General features: G+C 44.3%; 1 protein-coding gene across 1 annotated transcript in view; it reads right to left on the bottom strand.

Moving 5' to 3' along the window:
• Nucleotides 1-2,296: 2,296 nt before the first annotated feature.
• Nucleotides 2,297-11,798, bottom strand: part of kcnn3 (potassium intermediate/small conductance calcium-activated channel, subfamily N, member 3) — a 52,663-nt gene continuing 43,161 nt past the window's right edge. The window contains exons 7-9 of the mRNA XM_030102179.1: nt 5,549-5,676; nt 4,278-4,347; nt 2,297-3,390 (exon numbers count right to left, since the gene is read on the bottom strand). Coding sequence (XP_029958039.1) covers nt 2,953-3,390; nt 4,278-4,347; nt 5,549-5,676 — 636 coding nt within the window. The 3' untranslated portion in view covers nt 2,297-2,952. The remainder of the gene's footprint in view (nt 3,391-4,277; nt 4,348-5,548; nt 5,677-11,798) is intronic.

Genomic DNA, 11,798 nt, shown 5'->3' with positions numbered 1-11,798 from the left:
CCACTGTGTGTTTATTTATTTATTTATTTATTTCACGAACAGCTGTTCCTTCATGGCCATGTCTCCTTTTTAAGGTTAATGTGTAGTTCCCTTGTGTTCATCCGTAGTCCACCTTCATCTGGTATCGAGCCGCTCGTGTGCGGCACTGTAACAAGTCCATGCCCAGATTTTCACAGTTATTCCCTCAGAAATATTGTCAAGATATCTGCAACGCCTCCTGCTATCTTTTGTCCCCAGTGACAGCAGCGTTCCCTGCCTCTTATTGAAGTCCATTTAAAGAGAGAGCACTTTGGTTGTTGAGGTGTGTGTGTGTGTGCGTGTGTGTGTGTGTGTGTGTGTGTGTGTCTGTGTGTGTGTGTGGCAGTTTAAGTGATCGAGCAAGCGAGAGTGTTTGGAGTGTATGTCTTTACACAGAATACATTCATGGTAAGAGTGAGCTGTTTTGGGACTGCAAGCTTGACAAAGAATGGCAGTAAGTCAGGTTTTTTTCCTTAGTTTGGGGTTATCGAAGAAAACAAGCAGAAATCATACAACTAAATTATTAAAACAAGTTGATAAAGAAGAGAGTCAATATTCCAGTTGTCAGTACACCCTCTTGTTCAGGGATCTGCGACTTGTTTGCTGAAACTTTCCACCAATTCCAAACTGTCTGGAGCTGCAAAACACATTCAAACTCCAAAATGTCCACAGCTTATAAACTCTGCTGTGCAACCAGACAGCAGTGTGTGTGTGTGTGTGTGTGTGTGTGTGTGTGTTCGGCCAACACAGTGGCATGAATGCAGCATGAACAACGGTTTGGGAAGTCTACAAACTACAAGTTGGTGCCAATATATTTGATCAATGTTTTGAGAGGTTTCACTATGCTGTGTTACTTTTATAGGAGATTCAGTTACATTTTTAAAAATCAGCAGTTTTTATGAAAATTATTTATTTAGTTTTTAATTATTTGAGTCCCCAAAGCTGCTTTAGATGTTCAGTAACTCTTCACAATTTGATGACAGCTGATTTGCCACCAAGCACTAAACATCCAGGAAAACAAGCAGAACAGGAAGTGAAATGTTTTTCCACACTTTATGAAGCACTTTCTAAGTGAAGCTGACCAATGAGTGTGGTTGGAAATTCAACATTTATCACCTGCAGTGTAAAGCAGATGATGTTTTATTGTAATTCAGTGAACAAAGTATTATTTTATTCAAAAGTCTGGCCGTGGCTTTGAATCGCCTCATCAGCATCACTTTGAAAGATTGTCTCCTGGGAAGCAAAGCTGAGACGAGCTAAAATGTTAGTTTACACTGAATTTTGTCAAACTGGCGGCTGGAAAAGCAGAACTCTGTCCTGGTGAAAGTGATTCCGATTGGTTCAGTCAAACGAGAGAACAAACATAGAACTCCTGAGGAGTTTTGATTGTTATTTTAACTGTCGCTGTGCAGACAGACTCCTTTTTAACATGAAGAAAATTTGCACCAAATGTGGAGTTTTGTTTGTACAAGCACTGACTCGTACCATCAAAACTTTTCACCATGTTATAAATCAACCCTTAAGCTTATCATAACCCCCCCTTCCACCTTTTGTCCTCACACAATGATCCCAACTACAGTATAATGCACTAAAATGTAAAAAAAAGTTATTTTTCCTGCTGTTCTAATGTGAAACGTTGGTGAAAAAGTGAACAAAATTCTCATTTCAGTGTCAATATGTCCCTTAAACACCAGTTAATTTCCAGATTTGATAAATGCAGTAATAAAGTCCTGCTGTAGTTGTGTTGGGTTACGTTACCATCTGCTACCGTCTTCTCTATTACAAATAAACATTGTGATGACTCACGTCCCTCGGTATCATATCATCTTAATTCAGCCTGATCTGTAATTTGTGCAGTTCACTGAATGATTACAATTCTCCCAACCGAGTCGGGAAAAATGTCACAACTACGCACTGGAAGTCTAAACTACTGCATCAGCTCACACCCACAAAAGAGAAGTGGTAAAGATGAACTTTTTTTTTTTTTTTTTGTATTTTTTTTTTACAGTATGTCTACATTGCTTGGCAGTGCTCTACAGAGATCGACAGTGCATCGAGTGCTTGGCAGTATAGGCTTTAGTATTATCTTGTGGGCTAGTGCATTACTTTGATTGTGTGAGTGTTAATAGGGCCTGCGTTTTGTGTTTTTGTGCTGTGTTAAACTCTATTGCACGGATGATGTGTTGGTGTGATGTGCGTGCGTGTTTGTGTGCGTGTGTGTATGTGTGTGTGTGCGTGCGCGGTGCATGCCACTAGTTTTTTTTTTTTTCTTTTATTATTATCATGGTCGTATTGATCGAACCTTCTGTTAAAGGGATGCTCGTTAACACACAATTAGCATTCAGATAGAAAATACATCATAAGGATAAAAAGTCATGGTCATTAATTCCTGATGAAGCAAGTGAGAGATTGGGAGAGGGGGAAGAACGGAGGGAGAGACGGAGAAAGAGGAAAGAGAGATAAAGAGAATAAAAGGCCTTTTTCAGTAATTGGAGTGGATTCCATTTAGGAGTTCATATAATTATTCCTCGTTATTTCTCCTCCTCTTTTCTTCCCCCTCCCCAGTCTCTCCACCTCCATTTCTCAGCATTCTGACATCCTTCCTCCCCCTCACACCTTGTAGAGTCTCCATTTTTCTTCTCCTTCCTCCGTCAAGAAAAAGCACCCCAAAGTTGCTAACATGTCTCATCAGTCATACCGGCCCTCCATCTTAATCCCATTATTCCTCCTCGTCGTCCCGCGTTCCTCCCTCCCTCGTGAAGCGTTAGTTTCAGAGGATCGCCGCACATTTCTCACCTCCTCCCTCATTTCTCTCCTGTAGTCTGAAGTGAGAGCGCCGACACCGTCTCTCTCTCTCTCTCTCTCTCTTTCTCTCTCTCTTTCTCTCCCTGTTTGGTTCCCAGATCTGTCTCTTCCTGGTCCCGGGAGCTGTCCTCAGCAGCTGGAGGTGCAGGCGTTGGGACTGGCCTCCTGGCTCCCTTCGGGGCTCTGGGGCGGGGGCGACAGGGGGGACTCCAAGGCTGGAGTCGAGACCTGAAATGAGGGTTGTGTGGGAGACGCGGCCTGCACCGGAGACACCGGCGTCGTCGGGGTCGCGGTCGGTAAGGAGGCGGCCGGCGACAGCGGGACCACGGCCCCACCGCCGCCGCCGCCGCCGCCGCCCCCTCCTCTGCCGTCCCTGGAATCCCTCTCCCGGAGCAGGTGGACCAGGGCGGCGTGCTGGGCGCTGAGCGTCGCGGAGAGGTGCGCCGGCAGCGCGTTGAAGCCCGCCGTGAGCTGCTCCACCCGCTGCTCCAGGGACAGCATCTGGCGCTCCAGGTCCTCGCTGCGGTCGTTGAGCTCGGACATGAGCTCGTACATGACGCTCTGCATCTACGGGAGAGGAAGGCCAGGGATGAGCCGCAGGCACAAATACACCGACGGGATGGCTGTGAGGAAGAGGAGCTAAAAAGAGTGTAAAAGAGGCTAAATAGAGGGCGAAGTTAGTGAAATGAAACGACCTGGACAATACAAGTTGGAATGAAGAAGAACCTGTCCATTGTAGCATTGAGGAGAAAAGCGTGAGCGAGAGAATGAAAAGAAGGCAGCGTCCTTGCCGCGAACATCCTGGGCTCTGTAACCATGGTAAACGCACAAGTGGCCGATTGAGATGGAGTCACTGAGATGGCAAAATCACAATATTTGGAGCTCTCAGGAAGCTCACACACACCCGCGCTCAATCTTTGCGTCCTCTCTCAAGTCGGTATTTCACTCGCTGTCCTCTGTGTGTGTGTGTGTGTGTCTCTTTCACAACCACACACACACACACGCCTGTGTGTGTGGTTGTGAAAGAGACACACACACACACACACACACACACACACACACACACACACACACACACACACACACACACACACACACACACACACACGTGTGCGCTCACATTCTCACTCAAACACCCACACGATAACAGAAAAACACGAGCGCCCCCCTCCCTCCTCGCGTTTCCTCCTCGCTCTCTCACTCAGTCATCCCTGTTTTAACACTTGTTCTCGTTGCTAGGAGACGCAAAGCCACAGAAGCGAGCAGGTCAGCGCCGAAACGGAGGAACGCCGTAGTATATTTTGGTGGGGGGAAACGGCACGTTAGGCATGCCTGACGAACCTGTGTACATAAATGAAGAACAGCGACGTGTGTGTGTGTGTGTGTGTGTGTGTGTGTGTGTGTGTGTGTGTGTGTGTGTGTGTGTGTGTGTGTGTCAAGTGCAAACGTCTCACCTTCGAGAGGTCCACTAGTGTGTTGGCCTGATCGCTGAGTTTCCTCTGCTCCATTTTCACACTGCGTAATCTGCAATCGGACACACACACACACGTGCACCCATGAGACACACAGGTACAGAGTTGAAATACGCAGTTGTCGTCGGTCCAGAGGGTTTAATCCCCGCGGGTCCAGACAGCAGCGCTGTGTGTGTGTGTGTGTGTGGAGCGGTCACCTTGCCTGCTTCAGCTTCGTTTTTTACCTGCAGTCTGTCCCGGGATTTGAATGTACAAAACCCAACCAGCACACGGTGTGCTCTCCAACACCGCAGGTTAAAAAACACACGATAAGGCCGAGAGCTTGAAATCTCTACAACCAAAAGCAGCCGTCTATCTGACAATCAGAAGACGATATAATAATTAGTACTTCCAATCTGCGCTTTCACAAAACAAATCAAGCACCTTCTTATTGTATAATGAAGTGCAGAGTGATTTCTTTCCTGCGGCTGCGCCTCTTCATGAACTCACCTCGCCGTTACACTAACAGGTCTGATCCAGAGGCAGGTCTGTGCCTGTGTCCGCCTCTCATCTGCAGTCCACATGCATCAGGGTTAGCCTCTCCATGTTACAATTAAATGAGTCTTAGGGTCTCTTGACTCCTGCTTTTGAAGGCACTCGCTAATGTTCTCGAGAGCGGGGTGCATTGTGGAAGATCAAACGAGCCAGAAACATTAAAGGGACACTTAATTTAGATGCCAGACGGAGGAGATACAAAACTCTTTTAGCCAAACAAAACTTTAACAAGATATCCACGTGTGTGTGTGGCCATTCAAGGATAACAGGGTGAATACACACTGGGTGAATAAATAAGAGAGTGCGATTAAGTTTTGCTGTTATCTACTTGTATCATCAGCAACGCTCTTTTGTAAAGATGATATGATGATCAGAGTGTCTGCAATAGTACACAATGCACTGATTATCACCGTCCCACAAATGTATTTGCCTAGAGTGAACTTGGCCTTTAGTAGATGATGAATCATTGTGAGTGTGTGTGTGTGTGTGTGTGTGTGTGTGTGTGTGTGTGTGTGTGTGTGTGTGTGTGTGTGTGTGTGTGTGCAGGGATTCATGCATTTTATCTGATTATCAGCGTTGATTCAACCTGTGGGTGGATAGAAAGTACAGCTGATTTCAAAGGCTTCATCAGCTCTGTGGGACAGTAGTGTACATGTGTTTGCACGTGTGTATGCATGTGTGTGTGTGTGTGTGTGTGTGTGTGTAAGGTGTGTTCTCACTGATGTATAGCCTGGAGAAACTTCCGCTGATGTTTGCGAACTCTGGAGTGGTCGATCTTCTTCATCAGCTTGGTGTGTTTGTAGATGAGCCAGGTCTCCCGCAGCACGTTCGCCGCCGCGTTCTTTATCTGCTCGCAGACAATGAGCACAACATACGAACACACACTGTTAGCAACAGGTAGCCCCTGGCAACTGAATCAGGCAACAGGTTTGCCGAGCCCTGCTCTCTTTTTCCCCTCCTTTCACTATCATTTCTATACAAAGAAAAGAAGAAAAAAAAAAATCAACCATCATTCTCTTAGAGGCTGCCCTCATTCTCTCTGTCTCTCTTTACACAATTCGACTTGCTTGCCAATGCTTTTCATGTGCGCATAAACAGCTCTCTCCTTAGGGAGATTGGCAATGAGAACCAACAGGAGTCTCTCCCTCTCTCACTCACTTCTCTCTTTTCTCTTGGTCTGTCTACGTGCCACATCCTTTCTCAGCCGGCGTTCTCCTGACTGGATGCAGTAATCCCGACACTGCCGCTTCGTTCATTGAAACCAGTTATCTTCCATTTAAATGTGGCGACGACCAAAAGAAACAATCATCTCAGAGTTGTTGCTCTCAAACTGGCTGTCAAAAGACATTCCTCGTCCCTGCAGACGAGGAACATTAGTGATATGTGTTTATATAATGAGGTTCCCTCAAGAAAAACCACCAGTGCAAGATGGCGGCTTCCTTCCATTGTGCTGGTCAGACGTCGGTCTCGGCTGCTTTTAACTCCGGTCAGACTGAATGTGGGAACACTGAATTAATAAAGTACTGATTCTAAATGTCAGTGTCAGTTACGAGTCAATAAGAAACTTGATACTTGTCCGGGGCTCTTTGTACATGAGTCAATATCAATATGGGCTTGCGAGTGTTTTATGTGTTGAACATCTCTATAGGCTGCTCTTTAGCTGCGGCGCAGGGGTCTGGCACCCCGCGTCAAAGGCGAGGGTGGATACCATAAAGCAGGGAGAAGCCAGAGAGAATCTGTAAGGACATAAATTGAATGAGAGACTTCAAAGCGATGCTGAGCACTGAACAAAGAACAATTATACCCCCGTCTGAGGAGCACAAAAGACCCCGGCAGCCCGGCTAATCAGCACCCATCCACTGCAGTCAAGGACTGCTCACATACACGCCTCCACACACACACACATGCAGACATGCACACGCCATTGGCTGCGGATGAAGGGAGTAGGAGGCCGTGGGGCCTTGCAGATGTGCTTTCAATGACACAGAGGAAGTCAAACCGGAGCGGGCTGATCTAACGCGCTATAGATCGTACATAAGGGCGCCGACATCCAGCCTGTTTTTGTCACCAGCTAATCTTAACGACAGCATTACAAATGTTTTCATTCCTGACATGACAACGTGTCAGTGGGCTCACGGCAGTAATGTCGTGATTACTGACGTCTTTCTAGTTGTGTTGAGAATCACAAGACAAAAGTTTTAAAGTGACTGGAGGATCTGCTGGAGCGGACACCTTCAGCTGGAATGAGAATAAAACCGTATATTTTCAATCACTGTCCAGCCTCCATACGGTCCGTTCCTCCAGGCCCATTGGTAAACTGATACGTCAAATATTATTTATTAGTTGGCTAAGCACCGCAGGGTCAGTGAAATATGACTGATGACTGTACTTTGCGTCTGGCCGGTTGGAGGCTTGTTGTCCAAGCTTTCGCACGGGCTCCAAAAATCTGTCCTGCATCCTGAGAGGACGCTTAACCTTCACTGAAATCTTGGTGATACGTCCAGATGACTGTGATTTATGACGCCAGGCCGTTTGTGTTTTTCCTCTCCTTCAATAAATAAATGTAGAAAACTGCGGCAACTTCATTAACAAAAAAAATAAAAAGCCTGAACGTGAACTGCTCGGAGCGCGCCGCGATAAAACCCAACGCCAGCGACGGGGGCAGCCATTTCTCTACCATATGGCGTGTACTTGGGCAATCATTTCGCAGCCATATGGTTGGTTCGGGTCAAAGATCTGTTCTGGCTGCTCCCCTACATTGCACACCTTATGGCAGGTACATGTAAAGTCTGTTCGGACAAGGGGGTTCCCACATCGCAGCGTGCTGACGGCATATTGCTAAGAATAAATCAATCAGCCCAAATAGAAACATTACATCAAATTTCATGGCATTTTTACATAAGCATAGACTTTAAATAAGTAATTACTGGTGTCATTAACTAAAAGAAGAATTGGGTTTTGACATTTAATTTGATTAGATGGATAAAAAAAAAAAAAAAAAAAAATCAAGAAATCCCTGATTGTCTCGTCTTCTATTTTTTTTTCCACAGTGGAGACGTCACTTGAGGAAAAGCTGGAGTTGCTTCACTCTTCTAACCCAGACAGATTTAATGACCTGCGTGTGCAATTAGCAACGAGGCGCTGTGGCACAAGACAAACAATGGCGTGTTTTTGGGAGGCAGACAACATAAACAAACAAGCCAATTACCTTGGCAACCCCCTCACCCATGTGTCACGGAGACACGTGGCCTCACCTGCTCTGATCTTCCCCTCCGAGAGCGGCGGGAGAGGCAGGTCCCACACGCTTACGCAAACCGCATGCACACACGCGTGCACAAACATCACAACCGCACCGGCCTGACTTCAAAGGTCGGGCAAATCAATGGAACGCTATAGGACATTTAATTATGGTTGAAATAATGATTAAATAACCCCGATGTCGTCATAAATTATTTACCCCCCTGACTTCTGGTGGGTGCTCCATTAAAAGGACACACACGGGTTCAGAGAGTAGAAATATTCACTGAAATGTTCTAATACTTTCTTAAAGGTATTGCCACGATGCATCTCACTTCTTTTATGGATCAAAAAGCACTGAGAAAACATCAAAAAAACAAAAAACAAACAAACAAAAAAAAAACATTTCACAATGCAAAGTGGAAGCTGGCCTGTTAGGAATCATCAGGGGTGAGTTTGCTCCCATTTGGCGTTTGGTATAAACATTTAACACGGGCAGCACCTCCCGGTTGGCCAGAGTCCAGAATGCACTCTGAATATTTGAAGAGGACGAAGCCCTGAATATGCCACAGGGACCTCTAAAAGCGCTGCGAATTTACCGATACTCGGCGTAGAAATGGCAGAGGTGGAACGAGTGGTAAAAATCAACATTAAAGCACAATTACTGTTATGTGCAAGGTATTACTCTAAAATATGAGCATATTGTCAGTAAAAACCTCTTCTCAAAAATACATTTCTTATTATCAATGACTCTTTAACCATTCTTTTTGCATTAAAACATTTTTATCTATATAAAATGTTTACGTTCAAAGCAGATATCTGAGTAAAGGTAGTGTAAATTAGCGTACATGATGTGTATTATTATACTCAAGTATGAGTGCAATTATGTACTTGAAAGAAATACAAGAAATATTGACCTCTAAGTGTGTTTATTTTCGTATGCAGCGTAAGGAAACAGTTAAAGGACGCCGGACACCTTGTCCTGAGAGAGCGGCTGGTTGGAGATTTCTGGAGAAGGTGAAGAAGAGTCTTCAGCCATCAGACAGCATTGAACTGTCCTGTTTAATAAAGCTAACAAATGAGATTGTCTAACTAACTAAGTAACTAAGTAACTAAGTAACACTGCCTATCATGTTAGCACCATTGTTCTGAATGAGAATCAATAAGAGAATTAATAAAGCATCAAATTGTTGAGCAGAATTGAAAATGGAATCGGAATTTTAAAACCCTTCATTTCCCATCCCTCGTCTCAGGTCACCCTGGACCACTATTAGTTAATCGTTAAACCTTTTATTAATGAGGTAACTTCTCTCTTATCAGTCTATATGATATGTGACAATTCCATGTCAACAACTTTCTGTCTTTCTGTCCTGTGGTCTGCTCTCTTTAATTCCTGCATCTCTCTACATCCGCCAGGATTCCTCAATGTGGAACTGAAAGTGTGATTTTTCTTTTCCACTTTTTCAAATGCTGACTGATGTGGAATTCTTGGTTTGTTCTCTTGTATTTCTTATGGAAGCCTGTCATGATCTCTCTATGTTGTGATTGGGGCTATAGTAGAAAAACTTTAAACTTTTAAATGAGTTTTCCCTTAATAAATAGAAAACAATATTAATGCAATAACAAATAATTCCACATCAAAAAAGCAGCCTCGAAAAAAAAAAAAAAATCCAAAAACAATATATGCAAAAATATAATAACTATGCAGATAGAATTAAGCTCTAAGTAATGTCAGCGCTTCAATTCTTTACTTATGGCCAGCTGCTTCAGCGAGCGACACTGGCTGTACATCACATTACCATTACAGGAAGAGACGCCACTCCAGCAGCTTACAGCAGCGAGCGAGCGAGTGAGCGAGCGCGCCCGGCGGTTTCTTTCCAGTGTTGAGTGCACTCTGTGGATGTTCAGGGTGATACTCTGACCAGATGGACTTCCAGCCGTGCTCTGAATTAACCAGTACTTGAGCGTAGGGCTACAACTCCGAGCAGAGTGCCGGCGTTTCAAATACAACTTTTAACTCTCGGCGTCCAGAAAACAAGCGGACGGGGCGAGCGCTTCGCACCTCACACATGGCTGGTTTATGGACCAGCAGCACACTGGCTGTTATTTAATTAACATCTGAGTTAATCCCTATCAGAAGGGAGGGATTTGACTTCGCTGAACGCTGTGTGAAAATTAACCCTGTGCACTGAAGTTTGAATGATGCCTTTAAAGCACTTCGTCCTCAGTGATAAGGTTCTGAGGTCCCCTGCATCCAGTCCGCACCGCACAGGAGTTTGGAATCTACTTGATGACTGTGTGAAAACTCTGCAAGGAAAATCTAAAATCACTCAATATTTGAAGTACATGACATTACCGTTCATGCTAAGACTGTTTCTGGCTCAGGTTTGGGGCTAGACGTCCTTTCTCTGTGTAGTTTGGACCGTCGGCCTGTGTGTGGGTTTTCTCCTACAGTGCGAAAGCATTCGAGGTTGAACGGCGCCCCTGGGTGTGAATGCGAGTGTTTGACCTATCTCTCTCTGCGTTTGTCCTCTAATGGACTGGTGGCCTGTCCACGGTGAACCCTGCATTCATCCTCAGCATCGCCTCCACCTCGGTAAAGAAGACGGTTAGACTCCCGAAGAATAAATCAAAGCTGATTTTAACAGATTTGATTGTCTTTGTGAAAACCTTTCGCCCCCTGTGTGGTTTATAAATCAGAAAACTTGAGGTTGTTCTCACTTCCTTTTCGGTTGGAGGTAAACAACCACACCCCGGCCCACATTAGCAAAGAGCCACCGTACTGGCATTTAATTGACATTCTTCATAATCCTTCAAAGGGAACGAGGCAGCATTTCACTGAGGTAGAAAGCCAGCATGTGTTCTTTTTTTTGTGTGTACTCACATATGACGGTGGCAGGATGTAGTCTCTATCATTGCATTATTTATTATAAAGCTTTGACTGATTGCATTCTCATGTAATGATGATATGGCAGAGAAAGGCCATGTAAATCAATGTGCTGCGATCTCTCAACCATCAGGAAGACAGAGCAGGACACAGTTACCACCTTATACACCACAGACCTCTGGAAAGCACTGTCACACAGCTTTGTTTTAAACAAAACATCTAAATTGCTCAATAAGTTTGTTAAAATTACAAATTTTTTTCTTTGAAAGAATGGCGTTTATTTACATTGGCTTGGGTTGGATGAAATGTAAATAGCAGAATTAGGAAGCCTATATTTTAAATTCAGACTTTTTGTTGCTAATTCAAGACTTCCAGAGTCGATGAGAATGTCTTCCAGCTCTCGGTCAGTGAGTCCAAATGGGGAATGATATATGTGGGCCTGCCACAGAGGGTATTTTTTGCACGTGTCAGGGGGCATGTGGAAATATTGCAAATCAGCTCAGCCAATAGAGGCTTATGATTAAAGCTGATGCTTCGGCTGATATTTTACGTTATTATACACAATGATCATCATTCGTACAGGCAGTCTGAATTCAGCAGAAAAGGTTAAATTTGCATAAACACAGTGTGACGATCCAAACAGCGGATATGTTTGCATTTATGTGAGTAGTTCTAATAAATTGATCAAATTGAGTCAAACTAAATACACATGTATAGAAATGATGTGTAAGGCTGCGTGTGGTTTATCATGATTTGCATGGAATTATTCAAATGAGTTTGAATATTTGACCATATATTTTGATTATATATATATATATATATATATATATATATATATATATATA

The sequence above is a fragment of the Salarias fasciatus genome, chromosome 11, assembly GCF_902148845.1.
Source record: "Salarias fasciatus chromosome 11, fSalaFa1.1, whole genome shotgun sequence".
NCBI lineage: Eukaryota > Metazoa > Chordata > Actinopteri > Blenniiformes > Blenniidae > Salarias > Salarias fasciatus.
This window is presented reverse-complemented; position numbering and strand designations above follow the sequence as displayed.